Source organism: Notolabrus celidotus, chromosome 17 (assembly GCF_009762535.1).
Source record: "Notolabrus celidotus isolate fNotCel1 chromosome 17, fNotCel1.pri, whole genome shotgun sequence".
Lineage (NCBI taxonomy): Eukaryota > Metazoa > Chordata > Actinopteri > Labriformes > Labridae > Notolabrus > Notolabrus celidotus.
Window position 1 is genome coordinate 16,135,554 of NC_048288.1, and position 26,759 is coordinate 16,162,312.

Genomic DNA, 26,759 nt, shown 5'->3' on the forward strand with positions numbered 1-26,759 from the left:
CTGGGCTTTTTCTTCATGATTGCCCCATATAGTGCTTTCCCATCCGTCCATCTGTTGGATTTCATATTCTGCTTTTAGTAAAGGTCGACAGTTTATGTTTATTCAAGGTTAGTCTTGTCTGACTCTGACTTTGACATCAGATTATAGACTTCAGAAAACACTCCACGTAAGCGCACTGAGTGGTGTCCCTGAATCTGTTTGGCTTTCGGTTGAGTCTTCTTCATATTTCATCTCCTTTTCCACAGTCCTGGTTCCCACCACTCATAAACTGTCTCTCTCTCTTCCCCCTCAAAAAAAAAGAACATTTCTGTCCCCCTGTGGATCATTCAGGTCAGGGTGTATTCAGTGGAAACTCCCCTTGCTGCACACAAGATGCATCAATATAGAGTCAGTGGTTGGAGAGGAGTTAAAATGGCTCAGTGCCATAATTTATTCAGACATTGAACTGGCCTAGGCTTGAAGTATTCAAAGTAGCCCAGGAAAAAAATAGCTTTTAGAGATTTCATGAAGCCATGGTCACAAGGCATTTATATTTAAATCAGTTAGATGTGAAAGCATGGACTCTTACGCCCAGGCCAGAGGGGCCACAAGGGAAAACACCAAGTTCACCCTCCATACTGCCTTCATCTCTAATAGTGCCTTTGCACAAACTGTATGCACACATTCATATTTGAATACCAGATAAGCCTTAATTTCCCGTAACCTCTAACCTATATTTAACCTAAGGGAAATGCAACCCTTGAATGCCATAAAGCATTTCATCAAGCAAGATCATCATCAAGTAGGTTGCTTATTTATATTTGTATTATATTTTTTGTCTGTAAAGTCTGCTGCAGGGTGTGTAAGACTGGATGATTAACAGAACACTGTACATTTTTTATGTTTCTCATTGAGAAGATTCAAAACTAGTGCTATGTGTGAGTAAATCAATAAAGCAGGATGAGATATTTAATTAGAAAAAAGGAAAAGAAAAAACTTGACATGACAAAATCTGCACAGGGATCAAGATCATATCCAAACCTAAAGTTCATCATGGGAGATTTGTGAAGAGTTCCTGTAGTTGGATATTTTTTTCCTAACATTTGTGGTCCAAACAACTCTAGGGTAAAAGACAAGATATATTAAATTCTGAACAGCTCAACTGGGAGCTGCAAATTGGCTGTAATAGCAGCCAGGTAACCCCCGGGTGGAATTTCTTGAATTTCTCATTTTGGACACTGGAAGGTGGATTTAAAGTGACTGACAACATCAGAGAAAAGATGAGGATCTAGAGAGTTGTGGAGCTGGAGCTGGAGTTGGAGCTGGACACTGAGTAGATGAACTGGGGGTGACTGGTGTGGAGGAGAGTTGCAACAATCAAACTGGAATCATGAACTGACAGTGCAGGAGAGGGGACCACATTTTTGTCAGCAGCAAGATGATTGGTCAATGGAGGCTGAAGCCAAATGTGGTTGATTTAGTTATTGAAATAGTCAATGCACATAATCAGGGGATCAAAAGCATGATGTGACTGAATACCAGGTCTCCTCTATCCCTCTTTCAAGACCCAACTCGGTCGAGGCATGATGGCTGTCTAACATGAGTCTGGTTCTGCCCGAGGTTTCTGCCCGTTAAAAGGAAGTTTTTCCTCACCACTGTAACTAGCTAAATACTGCGTTGTGCGATGCTCATGATGGATTAAGGTGGGGTAAGACTGACTCTTACCCTGTCTTGAAGTTGGGTGTCTGTTCATAATTTGACATAGAGTGGTCTAGACCTCCCATTTTTGTAAAAGCATCATGAGATAACGTTTGTTGTGATTTGGCACTATACAAAGAAAGATTGATTGATTGATTGATTGATTGATACGCTGAGGGCTATTTGTCTCCTATGATTACTTCATTGTCCTTACAGCATACTGAAACAAAATGCTGGGCAGTTCCAAAACTCTCTGTATCTTTATGTCATACATCCCTAAACTATGTAGATGTAGAAACAGAAAAACACCAGAATGTCCCTTTATGTGGAAAACAAGACTTTACCCATACTTTTCAAAGTTCTCACTATACCAGACTATATCTGTACAATGATAATTAACTAAATGTTGAAGCAGAACAAACTCCCTGTCTTACTCTAAAATTACCCCGAGTAGAAGTGACTAGTGTAAGAATATATAAAGATGATGTTGCTTTTTTTTCTGTCCCTTTAAGTATATTTGGTTGTCATTAGTGCAGAAATACAGGAGAACAAGCTCAAACACACACAGATACACTGTTCCTCCTTAGCGCGTCCTCTCTGTAACCTTCTCAGTATGCTGAAGCATTAACTCCATTACTCTGAGTTGGCAGCCGGTCAGGAGGAAAGGCCACTCCCTCCTCTCCAGGTGTAGGAAGAACCCTCTCTCTTTACTTCTTGCCATTTTAGTGATTGGAAACTTCCACAGCTAATACATTAGCGCTGACCTCTATCTCTTTCTCCACTAAGTTTGTGGTTGATTTAGCAGTCTTATTAGAGCCACTTGAGGAGGGAAGTGGAAAAGCGATGTGAGGTGGATGCAAATGTGCTGCAGGTTGGTGTAGTTTATTACCAAACACAGATGACAATGTAACGAATATAGCTCAAGGTTGTGTTGTGGTTTTAGTTTATTAGAGTACTAGATTTAATACTCCTCAATTTTACAAAAAGTACAGAAACAGTTAAATAGATTGTCTGAGTTAATCTTACTCAATTGGCAAGATAACAAGATCATAGAAGATATAGAGCACTCCTCTCATCCAGGTAAATGTGTTTATTTAGCATATCAGTTGGCATTAGCTCAAGGTAAATCTAGATCCACAAATAAACCAGGACAACAAAGAAGCATCAGAAGATGTCAAAGACTTCTTGAAGAACAGTGAGTCTGAGTGGGTGTCCTCAAATACATCCTCACACATAAAGAAAAAAGAATACTGTCAAGTAGAAATGATGTCGTTTGCATGAAATGAGCCTCTTTCTCATATGCATCCATGACATTTTGTAGACATTTCAGGAACCCAAAATGTTCAAAAGTTTTCTTTCACACATATCAGTTTTAAGTTTTCTCTGTTGGACGAGGTTCGTGGTGGGTGCGCGGCCCAGGGGAGTGTCCAGGAGGCAGGATAGTCATAGTCGGTCATCTCACAATCGGAAGGTAGGGGGTTTGCTCCCAGGTCCAACTGGCCATCTGCCAAAGTGTCCCTGAAAGACACTTAACCCTGAACTGCCCCCGGTGCTGTTCCATCAGTATGTGAGTGTGGTGTGAATGGGTGAATGTTACATGTAATGTGAAAAGCACTTTGAGTGGTCAGAAGACTAGACAATGCGCTTTATGAACACAGTCCATTGCCATTGTACCATTAAAATGGTGCTGCAAAAGGCACAGTGTAATATTTAAAACATGATTGCTGTTGAACTCTTCAATGACAGTTTTTACCTTTATATCAATGTGACATGTAAACAGACATCTTCACTGTTCTTGTCTTGGAAATCATTCTCCTTCTTGCGCCTTGGATGTGTTTATTTATCCTGTCTCTTGTCGCTCTCTCGAGTCCATACTGGTTGAAACTCTAAATTATACATTTTTCAAAAATGCGTTCTTTCATAGCTGTTGGTTTTTATCATGCTTACTTCTGCACATGTTCATTTTTTGGTGAAACCCCTAACCCTAACAAAGACGAAAGAGTCTTTGGGCTTCAGGTTCAGGTTCAGGTTACTTTATTTGTACCCGTAGGTAAACTTGTTTTGCAGCCAGTGAGATGTTAGGTCGATACAAAATTACAAGATAGACTTCAGACAGAACAATCTACTCAATGTGCAAAACATACAAAAAATATCCTAAAAACTAATCTAACACTAAAAATGGTAAAATGAATAGACATGATAAAATGATAAAATGATAAAAGTGCTAAAGGTTCCATTTTAAAAAGCATATCAGAAAACAGTCAACCAATAAAAACAATGGAATCACATGAATAAATAAGACAATCTGGGCTCAAGTCATAAGATTGGAGGCTGACTGTGTGGGAAAATAAAAGCTATTGCTTGTTCAGCTCAGCAGCAGGAACAAAGCTTTTCTTGTGACGCTGTGTCCTGCACCTTGGGACTAAGAACCGTCGTCCAGAGTGAAGAAGCTGGAAATCACTGTGCAGAGGGTGTGAGGCATTATTTAAAATAGAGGTGGCTATCCGCTGTGACTGGTTAGTGTACAGGGAAACTGTGGATGGCTTACTATAATTATGAGTGTCTGCTTCATATGGACTCAAAGATATGTTCTGCTGTGGAGCTTTGACATTTTATCAGACAGTCAAATGTGTGTTTTGGTTGGCTGAGGGAGCAGGATATCACTCCCATAGCTCAAACAGCCTCATTGTTTCTGCACTTCCCTTTGGCTTCAATTTTGTAAAATGTAAAGAGACTTTCCGTATTAATATAAAGTCAGTGGTTCAAAAGTCAGCCTTCATCACCTTCTTGTGAACATAGAAATTGAGATGTACTTCTAAACACAATGTCTGGAACAATGACTCTTATGTTGACTTCAATACTATGTATAGAAGCCTGGCTTTTATCAATGTGAATACCAACAAGCTAATATGTATTTCTCCTCTAAACAAGGTGAAAGATAATAAAAGACAAAGTAAGGTATTAGCCTTTGGAGAGTCTGACCTCTCCCTGTGGTGAATTATGGTGTGTGTACATCTGTATGACCCTTCGCCCCGGCCATAATCCTTCACTACTGAGGCTGGATTAGGGCCTCGTCTTATTAGCTGCCCCCCCCCTTAATGGTCTCGCTCTCCCTCAGCCTGGATCGATGGCCGGCTCGGTCTGAAGTGGCCGTGCTGGTTATTAAACGTGGGACCAACCAAACCCTTTGGACTGCGAGGATAATCCCATCACAAATTAAGTAGAGGAATATTGTTAAGGGAAAACAAGGAGGGGGGGAATCTTCATATCGTGACCATCTAAACAGTGAACACACAAACAGACACACACTCACTCACAGCTCTCCTCTTTATGTGAATCTGGAGGGATTTTTGGCCCTGATGGATCAGCATTTTATTAAAGAGACAGTGTTTGTAAACAAAAGTTGGCTTACTTTTCAATGTCTGAATTTCAGTTTCTTTATAAAGACAGTCAGACATTAGCTGTGTCCCAATCTTGATGCTGCAGCCTATGAAGGAACCACCCTTCATAGCTGGCCCAGACTGCTCAGGCCAAACTGAACTGAGGCAGTTCGGTCAACAGAGGATTTTGTACATATGTCACTAGCAGTTCCCGCCCTTACAGTGTCGTCACATACAGTACACATTACCAGAACCAAAAAATTCAACCTCATCTCTCCGGTTTTAGCTTCCTTGCACTGGCTCCCTGTATGTTTTAGAATTGATTTTAAGATTTTACTGATTACTTTTAAAGCTCTACATGGACTTGCTCCGAGCTATATAGCAGACCTTTTAATACCCTACGAGCCGACGCGTGCACTGAGATCCTCAGGCAGAGGTTTACTGTGCATTCCTAATACAAAAATGAAAACAAAAGGGGACAGAGCGTTCGCAGTGAGGGGTCCGACACTCTGGAACCATCTGCCCGAGGAGATCAGATCTGCTGAGTCAGTGGGCTCTTTTAAATCCTTTTTTAAAACATACTTTTATCGCAGAGCCTTCCCGGATTTTATCTGAATTTTATTTGACTTTATTTTATTTTAACCGTCTTAAGAAATATATTTTAGATTAATTGTATTCCTTTAGAGTTTTTTTAGGGGAATTTTATGTCTTTTAAAATATGTTTTAATTCTTTATCTTGACTTGTGTTTTTATTATCTGCCTGTTTTATTTTGCTTCCTATGTAAAGCACTGTAACCTGTTTTTTGAAAAGTGCTCTACAAATAAAATTATTATTATTATTATTACAGCAACAGTTTGGCTAGCTCGCTGACTAGCAAGCATTACGCCACTGAAACACCATCAACATTTCAAAGATAATTTCAAATCTCATTAAATCCCATCTTTCTTTTTCTAACATTTGTCCAGCTCCATATTGATTGAAACCAAGTGCTGTTATCTAACAGTGCATTACTTGGCTACTTGAGAGTCTGCCATCTTGTCTGAATTGGTGCCCAGAAAAGGATGCACCTGATGCGTCCTCTGTAGTCTGGATAAGGACAGTGGGACAGCCTTCGGCGCTCTGCAGCTGCTATGATGCATTTGGTCTTTAAATGTGCCCATCGGAGGACACAGCCCATGAATTGGGACACATTTATTAGTTGATGTAAAAGAAAAGATGAATGGTGCAAGATAAATCTAAAAGTAAACAATATGTCTCAATAATATATTACAAGATAAGATAATACTTTATTGACCCCAGGGGGGAATTTGGTTGTTGCAGCAACAGCCATATACTGTACAGTATGATTTCCCTAAGACTCATTTGTAGTAATATCTAAATCTGTGACTTTACAGATGGAAAGGAATAATCAGCAACAGTTTGATACATCCTCTGATTTATGAAGGAAAACTAAATGAAATAGATCATATCTAGTATCAACACATGATGTAACAAGACATTTGTCAGTGAAATTTAAAAGTTCAGCTGCAAGCTTTCACAACTGTCTTTATCTACAGCCTCTTCATTCAGTGCAGCTATTTAGGATGATTGTTGTGTTAGCATAGCTTACAAATGGTTTAATACAATAGTTTCTGGCATTAGACGTATTTAGTTTGTGAGCATCTGCAGACAGTCATGTTGCATCAAGACAGGTTGATGCTGTCATAGTTTCATAAGAGCCAGAGACATGTCCAGCCCTGCAGTATTCTGTAAAGTACACTAAGGCTTTTAATTCACATCAAGTGTTTTGTGCACACTGTTGAGACACACAGAAACACACACAAGAGCAAACTTTCTTTTGAAGCACTGTATAAAAATCAGAGGGATTATGAAATGGCTGAGGTGGAGAACACTGTAATTGATTGGATGTGACATTTCTGATTCAAATGATGTTCCAGTGTCTTTGTTTTTTATCCTTTACTTCCCTGAAACCCCTCTTATTTGTCTCCCTGTCTCCGTGGATCTCCCTCTCACTCCCTGTCTTTTTGCATTTGTGTCTTTGTGTCATCTCTAATCCTGTCATGTAGGATAACACTGGACGTTAATTACCCCCGCTGTCTGAGGTGAACCCCATTAGAGCCCTGAACTGGACGTGAACTGGCGGTTACCGCAAGGGGGGCAAAGTCTATTAAATGCCATTATTGAATCTTCAACCTAATTTAAAAGTAGATGCACAATGACTGCCCGTCTGGCTGCGAGTGGTGGTTTCTTTACTCGATTTCCAAAACCTCTTTTGAGTAAGGCTTCAGAAGCGGGCCAAAATAAATGAAACACTTGGTAGGAGAGGAATGGAGAATATGAAAGCTGCTGGCGTTGGCGTGGTCCTTGTCAACAGAGTGGTTTGGTGAGGAGGAAGTGTTGGGAAAGCTGCGGTTTTTACAAGCTACCTGTTTCTGCATGAGAACTTGTCTTGCAGCAATGAATCCCTCATGAGACACAGACTTTTATTAACTCAAGTTACTTTGAAAAAGAGGTTTGAAACCCTAGTTTCCAACTCCACTTTTTTTCGGGTGCCTGAAAAAGTTTCTAGAAGTTTCCAGATGTCATGATATAGTCATTTGCATATGAAGTCTGCCTGTCAGGATCCCCCGGCTCACAGAGGAGGGGACAGGACTGTGCAATGGGACACGCGCTGACAACTGATCTGTTTCACTACGACAGGATGAAGGTTTAAATATCTCTATGTTTGCATGAGTCATACTGGATGCCTTGAAACTTAGACTGAAACTTTATCAAACCCAGCGATAAAGCTGGAAACAATGGGATGGGATTTTATAACACAGTTTAAAACTATTGACAAGCTGTATGTTACCTCTACACTACATGTAAAAGTGTTTTAATCACCTTGAATCTAGAGTATGATGTGCCATCTTTTGACCAGATGTATATACTGCCTGTATTGCCCTCCCTGTAAAAATGTCATTGTCATTGCTCATAAGAAGTGTCTGACAATGGTATATTTTTGAGATGGTGTCATCCTCCTGCTGCCTATTTCCATGCGTCATTCTGGGGGGAATGGAGGCAGTTTTTTTTTTGTGTGTGTAATTTTGATACCCAACAAGAATGCCAGTTTTAAAAAAACATTCTTGACTTTATTAACACCAGTGCTTTTAAAATTCCGTTTTTAAATTTCCAGTTATAACATTATTGAGAAAAGAAACTGGATACGACAAGATTTTCTATGGTGAAGAAACTAAAAGGCTTGGTTAGGGTAGGGTTAAGACCTTAGATACGGTTGTTATTGTGTCTTTCTCAATCTGAAGAAACTCTCCTATGTGAGAAACAAATTAGCTGCATTTTCATCCAACAACACTTGAAGTATTTCTGCTCATCCACTATGGTATGTCTGTGATGGATTAACTGATTTATTCAACATGGATGTGATTACCAGGATACTGAGCTGTTGTGCCATATGCCACATACCAAACAGCCACAGTCTTTTTCAATGTATGTTGAAGATACTGCATCACCTAAACTTTGTACATCAACTGTTCTCAGTGTTCTCTTGGCTTATTGTAGATTCACATGGTATCATCCTTTTAGAATCTGTTTCCAGGTACCCTTTACAGCCTATTTCAATTAAACCGTGTCATTTTTCTCTTACATCTGGTTTGTATATAACAGTTGAACTAGAGGTGGGAAACATCACAGTGTGGATTAAATAATAACTCAAAGTCGACTTTTTGATTCATGCTGAATTCAGTCATCAATATTTCAGATAGAAATCTTAAATTGTTCCGCCTTGACTTATTCTGACTTTGGACTAAATCACCTGCTTTCCTTTCACTGAACAGGTTTACAGTTTTATCATTTACAAGCCCAGTGTGTCTAACACTGACTCAAAAGGTATCCAAAGACCCCAAAGTTGTCCCATAATTTGCTGAGTCATGTACAAATTGAATGCAAACATTTACCCATGCATACAAAATAAAACTGTTTCTGCATGCATGTGTATTGAAGTCAAAACTAAGAAAAATAAACCTTAAACAAAGAGAGACTACGAATAGCAATACCCACTTAGACCAGAGTAGGTAAGGAAATGGAGCCCTTCCTACAGTGGTCCTGAAGGACAAAACAAATATACAAAAGATGAAACACTTTTACAAAGTTGGAGACATATTTACATTTTGGAAAACATTTTTACATTTTATAAAACCAAATTACATCAGCAAAACACTTTTAACGAGGCCAAAACAAATTTACATTTAAGAAAATAAATTTACAAAAGATGGAACATTTTTTACAAAGCTGGAGACAATTTTAAAAAACAACAGAACACTTTTAGCCTGACTCCGTTTAGCCTAAGTCTATGTGGTCTGAGGCCGTTTTATCTGAATTCTGACACATGATGAAGGTTTTGTGGAGATATGACGGAGCTTTTCTAGAGACATGATGCTTTTTCATCTGATGTCTGACACCTCACTCTGAGACTGTCCTAATATGTGAACCATGTTGCTCCGTTTGGTTTCTCTCCATCCAAACACACTAAATGACCCCTCAGTCGGTCACTCCCGGATCACTTCCAGTATTTGGTACATTCCCTTTCCTTAAAAATGAAATGTTAATTTGTTTCAGAAATGGTAAAAGTGTTTCATCTTTTGTAAATCTGTTTTCTTAAATGTGGCCTTGGTTAAAGGTTTTTGCTGATTTAATTTTGTTTTATAAAATGTAAAAATGTTTTCCAAAATGTAGAATTGTCTCCAACTTTGTAAGAGTATTCCATCTTTTGTAAATTAGTTTTGTCCTTCAGGGCCACCATACCTTTCATTATTTGTAACCTCCATGAATGAATAGTCAAAGCAGGAGTGAAATTAATGATCAAGAAAAAGAGATGCAACGTGAGGAATGTTTCTTTTCGACGGGAGCATCTCAGACCTGTGCAGGTGAAGTATGTGGCAAAAGAGACAAATACTCATCTGTGATGAAACAGTGAAAGCAAGGCTGAGATTTTTCTGTCTGGAGTATAAAGGCACTGACAAACACATGTTTATCTCACCTTTATTTTTGGGATTTAGTCATAATTACACTTCTCTCACTCTCAGCTACCCTGCAGGCGGTCACAAGAAACACTTACAGCAGCATTCAAAACTCCCCAGTCTTGTCACAATATTAAATACGCACGAGTTGCGGCACAGTGTAAGCCGTGATTAAAATGCGTCGCTTCCACCACTAAGACATGTCTCTAGTGTATCAGATGGGAGCTTAGCACCGGCATATGCTCACTGCAATGATCCGCTGATGGATGACAGGTGGTTACCCAACTATTTGCATAATTATGGGTGTTACGCGCAGGCTGCTCGAACACCATAAACAAATCCATATGGCCTTTTGGGAAAATCCAGATGATTCACACTACAGCTCACGGATTTACTTACAGCCTTTCCTGTGTTACCGACATCAGCAGGATTTCTCACTGAATGTTTAAGCTGGAGTGTGAAGTGTGGACTAACTTCTTTTCCTCTACTTGTTTTGGCAGCTCTGATCAAACCTGAGAACTTTACACAAAGATTTAGTTGCAGATCGGTCACTGTGGCAGCTGTAACATGGAGCAGAGTTTCCTGAGGAGGTCCTTGTAGCTGTTTGATGGCTGGCGTGATTTAGTTTGTTGGACCCTGGTTCAATCTTAGGAAACTTTCCAGAATCAGTTTCAGTGGCTTGTACAGTGTGTACGAATGACCTCTTTCTGTTGTCAGATCATAATATATGAACATTTGAGCTGTAATTACAGTTGTGATTGTTGTTTCAAGGTGGCTAGCTGAGAGAAAGAGTTTGGATAATTTTCACGTACACCTTTTTTCCTAATATTTACATTATTTATAGCCGTATGGGTAATTTTCCAGATAAAAGTGTAACTACAGTATAATTCTTTCACTACAGCAGGACTCAAGCCAAGCCAAACCTCTCATACTTTAGTTGTACAATGTTTCCTTTGGGCTCAATAGGCCTTTTATGGAAACAACAGCACTCATAATCACCACTTCCCATGTTTAAGTTGACGTATAGCGCTGTCCAGAAAGGTAATATAGAGGTCTTTTGGCTTCCAGACAGAGCAGTGGCCCCTGAAATGTGCCAATGTTGGAACACTGAGATGGAAAGTTCTCCTTGGATTTATGTTAATAAAGCAGTAAGTGGTTTGATTTTGCTCTAACTCTTCTTTACTCACCGTTTCTCTTCCTATCCTCTCCTCCTCCCTTCGTAGATATGCCTCTCAGTGTCCGTCGCAGCAGTGACCCCTCCCTGGTTGGCCTCCCCCTGGGCGAAGTCGTGGTTATTCCAGAGGAACCGTCCAGAAAGAACCCAGCTCGCTGGTCCACAACTGCCGGCTTCCAAAAGCACAGCCACAAACCAAACACAAGCGCCGCCACTGGCAGCCTGGAAAGAAAGGTAACAGATAGATGTGGTTAGATAAGCAGGGGAGGATGTGTGTTTCTTGGCCTTGACTTTTGATTGCTATCCAGGAAACACCTCATAAAGACTACCAACTATGATATTTCATTTCTGTCACATTTAAGTGGAAGTATGAAGGTTCCCATAGTCCATTTTTTTAATAAGCATTACCACTTACAGTATTTTGAAGAATAAAACAAACACTGGGAAATTCAAGTGAAGCTTCGTATTAGTTCTTGGAAGTCTTACTCTCTTGCTGAATGTATCTGTAGTCACTGACAACCAATCACAGTCCATTCTCACAACAGGCGGTCCATTTAAATGTGCCTGCCTTCTCACTCATCCCTGCTCACACTGTGTCTCTGCTACCTCCACCTAACCTAGGTAGCATCTCTAGGGCGAAACCATCGACACCTCTCATTAGGGTGCATTTATGCTTCCTTTATGTATAAGATAGATATGTACAATTTAAACTGTAGAACCGTCACTATCCACATGTGCCCAATACATCCACTAGAGGGCGCTCAAACAAACCAGTGGACCCCCTTTTCCCCACTGCCACTCCAGTGATGTTAAATTTCTGTCTGAGCTCTGCCCAGCTGTTCTAATGTAGTTTTGAGGTAACATTACAGAATTTCATCAAGAAGTTACAACATTTTCCAAAGTCTTCTTCTTCTTCTTCTTCTTCTTCTTCTTTGATTTTTGCTTGTCTGGCTTGAACTGTTGGCTACACTGCTTGACACTCCCCCCAGGATTTGAGGTAGTACTGCAACATTGGTCAAAATCTGTAAGCTCCCAGAAAACGTGAAGAAATACCATCAAAATGAATTCAGCGTAGAGGCAGAAGACTCCCTCTGTATCGGTATGCGTATTGACCATAGAGTTTAAATGTTTAAATTGTTAGGATAGTAGTGCTCCTAAATGAACTGAAAGTGCATGCGGATGTTACAATTGAAGTATGTGAGTCTAATTTTAAGCTTATGGGTACTATGGTTGTAAAGTAACACCAAGAATACCTCAAACACTTTTAATGTTTAAATCAACCATATTCTGGCCAAGTGACTGTTTCTACATTAAGTAGAATATATTGTATAAAAATATACCATGTCTTGTATCTGTCAGCACATCTGCATTCTTCCTTGTGGGATAGTAAAGTGATCTATAACCTTCGCAGTAAGCCCATATGAATAATGTCAGTTGCTGAAGTACTTGACAACCCTAATTTGATTTGGCATTGACCAACAAGGTGCCTGCATACAAATGAAAAATTAAACAAGCTGTGTTCACTAATCAAAATTATTTAAGATGAAGAACTGACACATACAGACGACCAGATTCCAACTACTCAAATATAGCTTCAGAAACTGTTCTTTTATTGTTTATGTTTTTCAGCTGTGTTGAGTACTGCATTGGCCACATATTGATCTGTTGAGGTCATGATGCCAATTAGGTACCAGGAGAAAACTTCAGTAACAACCGACTTAGTAACCTTTAAGACAACTCTCCCCTATGCACTGATTCAGCTTGATGCCCAGAAGTTATTCTGTGTGGAGCTGTAGATGAACTGGAGTTGCATCAATTATAATGTCAGAGATAAGAGCTCTGAAATCTTCCAACCTCCGGCAGTCTTTCTGTTTTTAACTTTCTTACTGCTTTCTTCCTTCATTTCCATTTCTTCTCTCCTCTGCTCCCCAAATCAAAGAGATAACATTAGATACGAACCCTGTGCTGCCCTGCTTGCAGATATCCAGCAGTGGCATAGATACTCTTTATCTGAAACTAGTTCCTTCTGATAACACCCCATCTTGTCTGCCACAAAAGACGAGCGCAGATTGTTAAACACTTCCCCTTTGTTCCCATTTCACCTTTTCTGAGACTTACTTTCACTTTGATTATACATCCTAAAAAAAGCGCAGCTCAGGTACATCCTCCCCGCAGCCTCTGAGAGAGAAGGAAAGCCAATTAACTTCCCAAAATGGCTGCCCCCACGTGGTGCTGACAGGCCTTTACTGCTTGCTGAGAAAGAGATATGTTGGAGAATAAAACAGCGAGGTTAAAAAAAAGGGACATGATTGAGTGCTTCAAACGTGACACTGCAAACCCCTGTGTGATTAGTGTGTCTGGAAGCTGTGACTGATAATCCTATTTAAAGACACTTTAGTTGTCGGAGCCTCGACGATGTAACAGTACACTCCTCGGCAGAGGGCGAAGAAGAAAAGTAAGAGGTGAAACTTTTATTCAACCTTTTATTTTGTCAGGATGGCTTCTCTTCTAGCTAGTGGTATATGAAGCAAATGTTAAAATGTTTGATTCAAACAAAAGATTGTGCACTAAGAGAAAAAGTGAGAATGAATGGGTCCAATTGTCTTCTAACTAAGTCTTTTGAAAGTCCAACAAACTGTAGTGAAGCTCCAGTGAGGAACTTTTGGTGTGTGTCATTTTTTTGGCCCCTGTAAACAAAGCTGTACCTCTTGACACTTATGTCCTGTATACTTTATAAGAAAGCACTATTTTTCCTCATAACATGTCATCCTGTAGTCTAATGCAGCAGTCACTGACAACCTTTGTTGTTGAGCATTTTAAAAAAGAGCTTTTGTGAAAGCATGCAGCGCCCTTGTCTGGCACCTACTACATGGCAGGGAATTCATCGAAAACAAAGTCACTGTTGTTGCTTTTGTTCTGATTTGCTTTTGGTTCATAGAAAGGCATTTGTATACAGTTCAGTCTGTTTCATAACCAGCTTAAAAGAGCTTTATTATAACTGAATACACAGTTGCCTTATTCAGTTTGGCTCATGTCTGTCAGCAGACCACAAAACAACATTAACTGTATGAAGTATGTGCATGGCACTGCTCATGATCTTCTCACTGAACTGAAGCAATAGAAGACAAACAAGAGTCTGGATGTCATCCTCGATAGCTCACTTTCTTTCCACTCTCCTGCAATAACATAACCCGGTCTGCATATTTCCATCTCCGCAACATCAACCGTCTCCGCCCCTCTCTTACCCCTCACACCACTGCTATCCTGGTCCACAGTCTCGTCACCTCCTGTATCGATTATTGTAACTCACTCCTCTTCGGTGTCCCTCACAAATCCCTCCATAAGCTTCAACTGGTCCAGAACTCTGCAGCCCGCATCATTTCCAGAACCCGCTCCTTGCACCACATCACGCCTATCTTCCAGCAGCTCCACTGGCTCTCGGTCTAACTTAGAATCAAGTTCAAAATCCTCCTGTACACATTTAAGGCCAACCACAACCTCACCCCCCTGTATCTGTCCGTTCTTCTCCACATTGTCATCCCCTCTCGCTCCCTCAGGTCTTCCTCCTCCCTCTACCTCTCTGTGCCCCCTGCCTGTCTGAGGAGCAGAACCTTTAGTCGCTCTGCTCCCAAACTCTGGGACTCTTTCCCACCAAACATCCGTAACATTGACTCACTTCCCCTATTCAAATCAAAACCCATCTGTTCCAGTCCGCATTCTCTTTTTGATTTCCACTGCTTCATTTTAACTTGGTGTCACTTTGCTTGTTGTCTTTATTTTTTTTATCCTGTTGTTTTTATTGTGTTTTTAAACCTCTCTGTAAAGTGTCCTTGAGTGCTTAGGAAGGCGCTTTCAAATAAAACTTATTATTATTATTATTATCAACAACAATTTTGCATTGAAACCCAGCTCAACAACAATGACAAGGACACTTTTAAATAAGATATGGCAACATTTTATTTATAACATGCTCTTTGATGTTTGGTTAACCCAGATATTTTTGATTGATTGATCTATCCTCTGAGTCTAAGACTCCCATCTGCAGCAGGTGACTAGTTTTCTGAACTGGATCAATTAAAGTGATCTTCCTGTCTCTGGTGACTGGTTTGAGATGAGTTGAGCTCACACTGGGAGGATGTCTGTCTGGTTTTTGACAGCACCATTGGATTTTCTTTCAATAATAAGTCTCTCATATAATCCCCTGTATTTGTTTGCCATACATCCAGCTGACACCCATTCCCCATCACTCCTATATGAATCTATTTTAATGTAACCAACAACAGATGTTGAACGTATTAATCAGCCCAGACTTTGATATATTTTTGTCTCAGAGCAAACAATGTTCTCAAAAAGCACCATACATCAGTGCCAAATGATGTATGATATGAGCACAAGTCATAAACTATATTGTACCTTCATTGCCTGTGGTAATTTCCTCCACACACACAACAGCCAGCCACATTCACTTCCGATCCCAGTGAGTCCAGTTTGGCTGGGTTCTGCTAAATCTCCTTAATATAATCCGGTGGGAGTCTTCAGTCATCAGCTCGCACTGTAAACTCATCACATCTACCAATGACTTTACAGTACCTCGTTCTCCAGGTCCTGCACGCTTAGCACAGTCATCTAAAGGGATTAGGCGGTGCGTATGAGCCTGTTTGATTTACTACTACCTCTGTGGGATCACGGTTTCTCCGAATTTAACGATCTGATGTGTCATTAAAGTTTGTGGAGAGAGGGGGTCCTTTGTCGCGCTGTGGTGCATTGCAGGGCAGGGGCCGCGATGGCTATCAGGAGCCGTCTCAGTAGAGCCAAAATGTCCGGCTGAGTTTTACAGTCCTGTCTGCAGTGCTTCCTCAGGTCCGTCACGCCACATTCAACAGCACTAAAACACACATGGCTCACTGTTGCACACAATGCCTTGCTGTCTTTGTCACGGTTTTCCCTTTGTTTTATCACTTGTTTCCCCCTGCCATTGTTCACTTTTTACTCCCTCTCACTTTGCAACAACTATTTTTTCCTTGTTAACTCTTCCGTCATCCTTTGTTGTGCAGTGTCTCATGAAATAATGTCTGCTGTTTGGTAACTCATTAAGCTTTAAATTATTCTCTTTGTCCGTCTTTGCATTCGCTGTCTCTGCTTTGATTTTTTTTAAGCATTAATTTACTTTCATTTTTATTCAAATAGCTTCAGCAACCTTGACCTTCAGTTGCCCGGATTTCAATGCCAAAGCTAGCATGTCTGGAATGTAATCCGGTGTGCTGAATGTGTTTTTGTGCTTGTGACTATTGTAATGAGTCCGCTCAGGTCTGCCGGTGTTTGACATTACCTTGGCAGCAGCATTTTGGAAGGTGCTTTTTCTGTAATGGAAGAGCTCAGCTGTGGCTGTCTTATTATAAGAGGCCTCTTATTAGCAGCTCAGGTTTAGCGGAGGGGAAGGTTAGGGGTGAGGGCGGAATGGAGTGAGACCAGAATGAAAAACACTGTATTGGTGTGTGGCACGAGTCCAAGATAAACTCTCCTACTTATACCGCTGGATGTCTGTCACCCAGCAGCTGTAGATTACACCATCCAACAAAACTGTCTGTTCTTGAAGGAGGGATCAGTGTGGAAATGTTTTGTTTATCAGTTATGTGAGATAGCACTTCATTTTTGGCAGCAAGATTAATGTAAAGTTACCCTTTCTCCTTAATAGTAGGTTCTGTATGGAGGCCCTAAGGGGCCAACAGATCTAGTGCATAGACTGTATATAAAATGGACAGCGTTGCTCCGCCTTTTCCCTTTGTACGGTTTTGAAGCCAAAAAATCCTGTCCCAATGAGCAGCCATTGTGCAGCCAGAGTCTGTGCAATTTCTGTGGTTGCCACGGTAATTTCTGTGTTGCCACGATAACGAGCTCCGCCCTACAGAGTAGCGTCACGAGATCCTATGGAGTTTCCTCTCTACGGCAGCTGTCAATCAAAGCAAACCAGGAAGTAAAACCCTGTTTTTTAACCTCTACTAACGAAAAATAAACTTATCAGATAAAAGAGGCCTTGAACACAAAACAGTCAAATAATAACTACATATCACCACAGCATACGGATGTGAGAAACATTCGTATGACGTTTATTTATTTTTTAAAGTTTGACTGCAGCCCCATTCAAATTAATGGGGGAGGCGGAGTTTTTGACGTGTACTGCAGCCAGCTACTAGGGTGCAGACGCTTTGGTGGAAATTTCACTTCCAGCCAAGCGAGCTGCACCCCTGATCTAGTGATGCATTTAACTCAAAATAGATAATTTTAAATGTTTTTTAATTTTTTAATTGATGTCATGCCGGTGGAAACTCCTTTGACGAAATGAGATGACAAACTAGTTTATATACTGCCATACAAACGATATACAAAATGGATCACCAAAATATTTTTCCTGGCCTCTCATGGCATCAATACTTACTTCTTTATTACAGTCATACAGTGAAGTAAACCCTCCTCTTCCTTTTCAGGGTAGAGGAGCCCATGCCTACAGGAGTCTTCCTAGAGATGCGAGTGGCTGGTCCACTCAGTTCCAGAGAGAGATGACTCGATCATCCCTGAGTGCCAACCATCCAATGGTGGACCGCTGGCTCGACAGACAGGAACAGGTAAGAATATTGGAGGCAGAAGCTATTTTTTTTTTTAAGAACAAACAGAAACACATTTTTTTCTGAGCTCACAACAGATAATGTCATTAGCATGATTAGAAAAAGGAAGTACGTACTTAATGACACTCTCATTATTGCAAATCTTATCATCAAAATACAGAATAGAAATAGTTTTCCTGGGTGTGTGACAGCCCTGTTGCCTTAATGATATATACCATCATAGAAAGATGATCAGTCAGAACATTATGACCACGTCAAGTGAAGGGAATAACATTGATCATCTCGTCACATTGGCAGCTGTCAGTGGGTGGGATGTGTTAGGCAGCAAGTGAACATTTTGTCCTCAAAGTTGATGTGTAGGAAGCAGAAAAATGGGTGAGAGCAAGGATGTGAGTAATTTTGAGGAGGGCCAGATGGTTATGGTTGGACAACTAGATCAGACTGTCTCCAGAAGTCCAGCTCTTTTGGGGTGTTCCCGGTCTTCAGGGGTCAGTACCTGCCAAAAAGTGATGAATAGGAGGAAAGCTGGTGAACCGTCGACAGGATCATGAACAGCCAAGGCTAACTGATGTATGTAGGAAGTGAATGCTGGCCCATGTGGTCCAATCCAACAGTAGAGCTATACTAGAGCTCAAACTGCTGAGCAGATTAATGCTGGTTCTGATAGGAAGCTGTCAGAACACTCAGAGCACCGCACACAAGTGTACAGTGTCCAGGTATTACTCCAGAGCAGCTGAGAGTAGATGCAGTTCCTCAGCTTGGCCGGTCCCTCTACTTGTAGAACATCCATGTCTCTTTGTTTCACACTGTACTGCATTTTGTCATAATGCATTGTGTCCTGCCAAAAATGTTACAGCAATAGTCAGAACAGTAGTGACAGGCAACACAGTAGTGATTACAGCTACATCGACTGCCTACTGCTCAGGCCATCTTGAAACACAATCCACAACTGACATCAGACTTCATACTCCTGCTCTCCGCGGTGATACTTTTCTTTATAAAGTAACAACGTGTTAGTCATTGCAGCCTCGTCCCCTCACTTCACACCTCCTCGCTCCGTCGGCGCTTTGTGATTGTCTCACTCTGCGACTGGTCCCTCTCCTCCTCAGCCTGTCAGAGCAGAGGAAAAATGTTCCCTTTAAAAGTTATTAAAAGTGACAGAGGCTCTCTGCAGAGAGAGCAGGACTGACCTTGGGAGGTGTCAGACACGCAGAGCTATGCGTGAAAAGGATTTCTACCAGTAATGTCTGTCAGTCTCTGCCTATCACTACCTCTGCTAGCTGCTCTGACATCTGTGGGAGGTGTTTAATAGACCCCTCCTATGGGTTATGGAAGAAGAAAGAGCAAAGGCAGGGTGTGAAATATTGAGGTATGGAAAGAAGTGTGTGTCCAAGTAATAAAGAAGATAATAAAAGAGTCAGAATGAAGAAGAGCTTATTGAAACATGTGTTTCATGAACAACTCTCTTGTGCTGTGTTCATCTAGCCTGCTAGGATTTTTGCCTGGATGTCTGGGTCACCATGCTGTGGGTTTCTGGGTGGTTTACCTTTCTAACAGTTTATCTGAAAATCCAACCTGACCAAGGGTTGCAGAGTTCTGTGGTTTGTCAAATAGGATGTCTAACCATTGTCAATTGAACCTCAATGTTCAAAAGGAGAGCCAAGATAAGTAATTATGTGCATCTAAGACTACACTCAACTTGATCTAACTCACTGTTGGTGCATCACTCTGATTCCTTTTCCTCTACAGATAATAACCCTACAACAAAGTTAGGATTTCTTACAGATTTTCACAGCTGCATCATATAAACAGCTCTATCATCATCTTCAACCTTACACAACACACGACTGTGGTTTAGCTAGCAATTAAAGTCTGAGCCCGATGTGCAGAGGCTACAGTCCTCGTCACAGCAATCCCTGGTTCTACTCCACGACCACAACTTTTAGCTGCATGTCTTCCTCTGCTCTGCAGTGGCGGAGCCACAGAGTTTTGACTTGGGTGGCCAAACTGGGGCACTGACTGTTGAAGGGTTGGCCAGACGTGGAAAACATTAGGGGCTTAGCCCAAACCTAGGAGGGTTACTTCCAATAATGACATCTACTTTAACTTCTTTTATAAAATAATTTAACAAATGTTACATTTTTTAAGATTTCTAACGCTAACATTTAAAATGTAACTCTACAGAGCGTCAACATTTAAATCTGCTGAAGTGAACTCTTTAAGGACTCAAAATGAAGATTGATTGTCCAAAGTCAAAGCATCAACAAAACACAATATTCAAATCCACAGAAACTACTGTCTCTGCAGCTTGCCGAAACGCAATAGCTGATTTGAATATAAGTATGCCTCTGACATGGCAAATAGCCAGTTTAAGAATTTCAGGGTGGCCACAGGGGTGGCCAATCAGTTTTCAAAGGCAGCCATGGCCACCTTCTGGCTCCACCACTGCTGCTCTGTAGTCCCCACATTTTATCTCTCTCTCTTTAGCTTTCATATTTGATAAGAGTGTAAAAGAAGAGCAAAAAATATCAATGTGTTAGGATCTGTGTGGTTCTGAAATATAAGATTAGTATTCAGACAACTTCTAACCAGTTGACATCAGCATGTAAACATTTTATTTTCTGTCAAACTTGGCAACCCTGTGGAAAAATCGCTTTTAACTGGCCGTACATGTGGAAGTCTCTGACATCAAAATCTCATCCTGCTTTCTATTAGAAATAAAACTTTTCACTTTATGTGCATCTGTGGAAAAGGTCAACAACAGCAGGATGGCCACTTTGAGGCATTAAAATCACTTTATAGAACTAAACCAGTCTTAATCCTGATGGTCTCGTTTGCTCTTGCAGGTCACGTAGACGCCTCAGTTTGTTTTATTACCGGTTCAAACTTCTCACAGCAGCTTTAATGAATAACAGCAGGAGTGCCACAGTGTGTGAATAATCCCCTTCCACCTGGTGGCTAATTCTTGGTTCAATCTGCGTCTTTGTAATCTGACAGCAGTTTGACACAAATGATTCACAAAACACAAATCCGCTCATTAGAGGTGACACAGTGGAGGTTTCAAAGAGACACCTTGTCGCCTCATTGTTTCTTTCTCGACTCACTGTATCTCCGTCTTGATCGCTGCCTCTTCCTCCCACACATCACTGTCTGATATTTGGTCTTCTTTGTCTATCTGATTGGCATGTAGGAGAGTGGGTATGATATTTAATGATAAATATACACCACGTGGGTTCATTAAAAAGAATTGTGATCAGTTTTTGAAGCATTGGACGAGATAATGAGGGAACACACACATGTACACAAAGGCTTTAGGAAAATCACTCTAATTAGCTGTAGTTTGTTTATCATGGATTATTTATCTCCTGTTCTTTATTGTTCTGCCTCCTAAGTAAAGATCAGAGACAACTAAGAAAGTACTGCACATCAAACTCTAAGAAAAAAAACACTCTTTGCTTTGGAGACATAAATATGTGTGGGTGTCTGAATCCTCACCAGCAGCTTTTTTTTAATGTTTTTCATCATGCATTCTCTCTTCTCTGAATCTTACTGTACTTTAAGGACCTACTTCACAAAAGGATTCTTTGGCTTTAGCTTCCAATAAACCTGAACAAATGAAACCAAAGACAACATTGTTCACAAAGCCCACGCAAAGGGTTAAATACCTCCAACTACACTTTGTAAAAAAAAACCAGCCTCTTTGTGCAACAGTGTTGTGATGAGACATTGTGCATTAGTTTGAGGCAGGATTGTCCCCTTTGAGTTTAATTTAGAATCATTGCAAAAACGGTTGATAGCACAAAATAGCCACACAGTTACAGTCCATCTTACCTGCAACTTGACTGCCTGCCAGAGGCACACAACTATGAGGCGGTAAGTCTAGTTAAGCCCTTCTTCCAACATTGAATCTTCTCCTTTCATGGCTGATGTAGGTGAAGCAGCTCTGTGCTGCACGGCATCATTTGGTACACTCAAAGTGCTTTACTTTACCATTTATATTTAAGCAGGCCTTTCCACCCCCTGCTATGAATTAAGAATGTGAAGTCAGACCGACTAAAACCACACATTGACTGCAACCCTAAAAATACCAAGGAGGTTGTTAAACTCACAGGGGGACATGAAGCTGCTTTGCAGAGTGGTTGTGTCAGAATTTAAATATAGACTGGAAAACTGGAATGCAGTTTAATACATTGAGGACAATCCTGAAAATATGGCCTGTTAAGAGGTGAAGTTAGTGAAGCTTTGGAAACCAAATAATCTGGAAAAAAATGATATCCAGAAATAAAATTAGTTTTATACATTTCAAACTGTGGATTTCTTTCTTTTGTCCAAATGATGAGCATAGAACAAGTGCATGTAAGTACCACCCACAGCAGAGGGGGAGACAACCCGTTGCTTTCCATTAACTTAGTATTGCTTTCATGTACCTCTGTGAATTTTATCTGCTCGCAAACAATAAAAAAGTCCATATTTCCTCTGTAACACCCCCTCCAATAGTAAACATAACCCAAACATTACTTCTTATGACTATTTGAACTAAAAAAATGAACATTTTAAGTCAAAGTGGACTCAGGTGATAAAACATGAGGCCTCAGAGGAAGAATTAGAATACTGTGGGATCCTGACTCTTAGTCGTTTGTCTTAAGTGCTTTCATAAAACAACACTGCAAGTACAAAATAGATTTAAAGATTGTTAAGATTGCTAAAAGATTTAAGTAAAGGTTATTAAATTATGATTCTCTTTAAATGCTTTGAAAGGTATGCCTTTAGGTGGGATTTAAAGTGAAACAGATTTTGCTAGCCTAATTTCTTCTGGCAGACATAAGGCCCACAAAAAAATCCTTTGAAATGCTTAAACCTTGTGTTTTTAGCTAGTTGCAGGCATTCTGCTAATGTCCCAGCGCATGCTGCATAATTAGATGAAGATTTTTTTATGTTCCCTTTGCCTGCCTTGCTTAACGGAGTGACGTCTTGCTCCGTCTCTGCACACTGATTACAAGGTTCCTCATGTTTATCTAAGCAGTCAATAAATTCACTGTAGTGTCAAACTGTTTCATCCAAGACTTAAGGAGCTCCAGGCCCCGAATCCCTCGCCAACCTTCCACATTTACTTACACACACACACACACACACACACACACACACACACACACACACACACATACACACACACACACACACACAGATCACCAAATGTGGCATGGAAAAATGCATGCTCCATCAGCCTATATGCGCCAAGGCTTTATGAGTTATTATTTATATAAACAGCTGACATTAACGCCGGCCTATTATCCCACTGATGAATGCTAATGGGTCTTCTTGCTCAGCATCACACACACGCACGTGCACGCATGCACACACATACATTTGGATCTGGCTGAGTGCCTCTCCACTGTATTATTTTGTGGCCTTGATGAGAGACTGGAGGCCATTATAAAGAGCTGAATCAGAGGCAGGACTGACACCAGCTGTCAATCAAAAAGGGATTCAAACCAATCAAAATTGCTCATATGATGGGGGGGAGTGAGTTTAGAGTTTAAATGTTTCATAGAGATTTTATTATGAATACTGATTATCATGTGTTATTTATAAAACATGTTGAAACAATAGCTCTGTCAGACAGATCTGAAAGCCTTAAATGGTTGTGTATTTGTCGGCTTTTATTACACTGCAGCTGTTTAAAATTGCAGCTTTGTGCCTAAACAAAATAAAAACAGTTAATGATTTTGAGAGCGAGAGGGAAAACCAAAGCGTTACATAACAGAGTCAACAGCATGTTGAGAGTGAAAACAGCTCTGATCAGACGTCTTTGATCAGGCCTCAAACTGCCGGAGTGCCTCCCTCTCTTTGTTGTCTAAATGAGACACCTTGTCTGGCGAGTTTTAGAGGAAACCAAAGTGGCGAGGTGCCCGGCTAAATCATCGAGCCAGCGTGATGAAAGGAGATGAGTCCGTTCAACTTCAAGCCGTTAAAGGAACAGCGTGAACACACTCCTCTCCTTTTCTATTCTCACATCAAATGTATCTCAGCAAACAAACACAGAGTGGCATTTGTGAACTGATTTGTCAACACTGTTGTTTTTATTTTCCTCCTTTTTCTGCCGCTGTCGCTCCAGTAAGATGTCTACAGATGTTGAATTGTGCTGCCACTCTTCCCAGGGTGTAGCTTTTGGTACAATTAAGGGGCTGCATTTACTGATGCTGTTTTTTTTGCGTGAGCAAGTCCATATTTTGTATTCAAGCTAAATGCAGTAAACTATGTTCAGCGCTTAGCATTCTCAGCGCAGATTCACCCTCAGAGTCAGCTGATTTATGTGGCTGCACTCTCAGCGCTCTTGGTTCAACTTTTCAACAATGCTGCACTTATCAATATTACTTTTTGATCGCCGACCAATCAGAATCAAGATGGGGTGGGACCGTCTCTGTCAACAGCGATGGCGGAGGTTCATACTGAGGAGAAAGTAACCGCATTTGTTTTTTTTCCTGTACAATTTCGAAGTTTAGAGCTGCTGCTAAAGCTATGACACGGTTTCTATCAATTGTTTTTACGGTTTCTTGTGAAAGTTCCACTGAATGAAATTTAATGTGAAGCATAGAGAGCATTTCAAAACAGATCTAACGGTCTACAGGACAACTTTTGTTACCTAGCAACAGTAAATGCAAGGAATGCGGCGATATCAAAATCTCACAGTACGATATCGTCACGGTATTAAGGCCATGGTAAGGTATTATTGTGGTATTGTCAAAAAAATAAGCTGACTTTGAAAAAATGTCATGTCAATTGAGTGTCTTTAAACTGACTGGAATTTTTTGTACATTGACTGAAGCACGTTTACCAACCTTTTAAATCCCTCATTGTCCACCACTGAAAACGGCTGCAGGGAGATGATTCATCAAGTGGCTTCTCATATCACTTGTATTCCCCGACTTGTAGACGATAGGGGTCTGGCAGTGTCTGCAAACAGTTTTTTTTTGCATGTCCGTCATCTTTTCTCTTCAATCGTTTTTTGTTTACTGCAAAACCAAAATGCGTCCATACTTCTGATTTAAACTTTGCAGGAGGTTCCAAAAGTTTAAGTTTTCCGCTCCGCTCCCCCTCTGTGCTTTCCGCCATCTCTTCCTGCACTGCGCAGGGGATCATGGGAGATGATGTTTGCTTCTCAGACCGGCCCACTCAATAGCGCCAGAAAAAACTACACTAGTGAGAGTACTCCGAGTTCCTGTGTGATACAGTCACTTGCCATGGCATTATTGTGAGAATTTTTAAACCGAGACACTGCGATATTTACAATACCGTTACATCCCTAGTAAACGCTGGTGAGAAGAGCTCTAAAATTGAGGTTGTGGACATGGCTTATAACTTTTGGATTCCAACCTGGGGTGGCTCTTTGATGCATGACATTTTCTGCTCTCTCTTCCCAGTTTCCTACCCGATCCACTGTCCTCCTCAAATCTCAGTAAAGACATAAAAAGCCCCAAAATAAACTTATGAAGAAAATTAGTTGATGCTTAAAGAGACAACCAAACTTCACTGCTAAAAGAACCATGTAGGGTGGTTTGTAGGTAGAACGAAGTGACGTGTTTGAGATGAAAGGTTGGATTAGCCATCTTCCTTTCTGGATATAACGTTGACTTTATGAAAACAAAGAAACATGGTTAAGCTGTGGCACATAAGTAATGCTGGTTGTCTTTCAGTCAGGAGTTTGACAGCAGAGAAGGTGCTATGTAGATTGTGTACCATAAAATACGTGCAGTATATGTTTTTTTGCAGGTTTCATATGAAATACAATAGACACATTAGTTAAAATCTCAGAATCCGAACGTGATCTTAAGGGTAAACAGCTAAAAAACATAAAACACAATACAATATGACACTAAAACCCTTGGGCAAATCAAATCTTAGAAAAGTTAGTATGTTATTCTCTGTGCTTTTCTTGGTGAGTGAAGTTCTTCTGCTCTCCTGACTAGCTCATTGCTACAGCCCACACAGTGTGCAGACCCCGAGGCGAGCTTCAGGCAATGTTAGAGCAGCTGAGCGTGGAGAGAAAACACAGCAATAACCCCAAAACTCTGCCTGAGTGACACAGTCTCTCTTTCTTTCTGTCTTTGTGTCTGTACCTGTCTCTCTGTGACTTAGACACAGTTCAACTCTGAACTCTCACCCCACACATCCCTTGTCTCCATCTCCTTTATCTGCAGTGTGTTCCTCTGTGTTCGTGCAGACGGTTCAGATGGATCTGTGTGCACGTGTGATGAAGAGCAGGTTGAATTTTTTTATTTTGTGTGGGACATTGCACAGGAAACACATTCCAGAGGAGTGTAGTCAGTCCTGTTGTAATGTCCTGTGTCTGCAGAGAAGGACTTGTGCTTATCTTGGTGCTGCTTTTTAATTACTCCTGAAACACAAAGATAGAAAAGGAAGACTAGGGAAGGGAAGATGTGTGCTGCTGTGCATGTTTGCAGAGGTCAACTACAATAAATGCAGATATATTTTCCTCCACGCCCAGAATCTGCCTCCTGTGTTGAAAAAAGGAAGCTAATGCATAAGTGTAAAAAACCTGCAGGTCCTTGAGTGGCCGGCTGTCTTTAAACTCAAGGAATCCTCAGGTCCCATGTTTTTACAGTAGAAATTGTCATGTTTGCAGCCAGGTGTGAAAGATGGTTTGGTCTCAATAGTTAATTTCTTTATTTTTTCAAACTGTAGCAGCTCAACCACTTTGGTTTTATTAAGGCTGAGAGTTATGCATTCATTTTTCATATTCTGAGGCATGGCTGAATTGACAGACAGGTTGACGTGTCAACTTCAGGCACGCAGAGAGCATGTGTTCAGTGACTGGAATCATCTCAACTCCTTCAAAGAACTACCTTGTGAAAAAAAAAGACTCAAGAG

At 40.7% G+C, this 26,759-nt stretch overlaps 1 protein-coding gene across 2 annotated transcripts in view; it reads left to right on the forward strand.

Annotated features, from left to right (window-relative positions):
• The window catches only part of LOC117828608 (partitioning defective 3 homolog), a 465,785-nt gene that overhangs the window by 178,851 nt on the left and 260,175 nt on the right, over positions 1 to 26,759 (forward strand). For both annotated transcript variants that reach the window (XM_034705788.1, XM_034705789.1), the window contains exons 4-5: positions 11,297 to 11,481; positions 17,733 to 17,870. In XM_034705788.1, the coding sequence (XP_034561679.1) occupies positions 11,297 to 11,481; positions 17,733 to 17,870 (323 nt within the window). The remainder of the gene's footprint in view (positions 1 to 11,296; positions 11,482 to 17,732; positions 17,871 to 26,759) is intronic.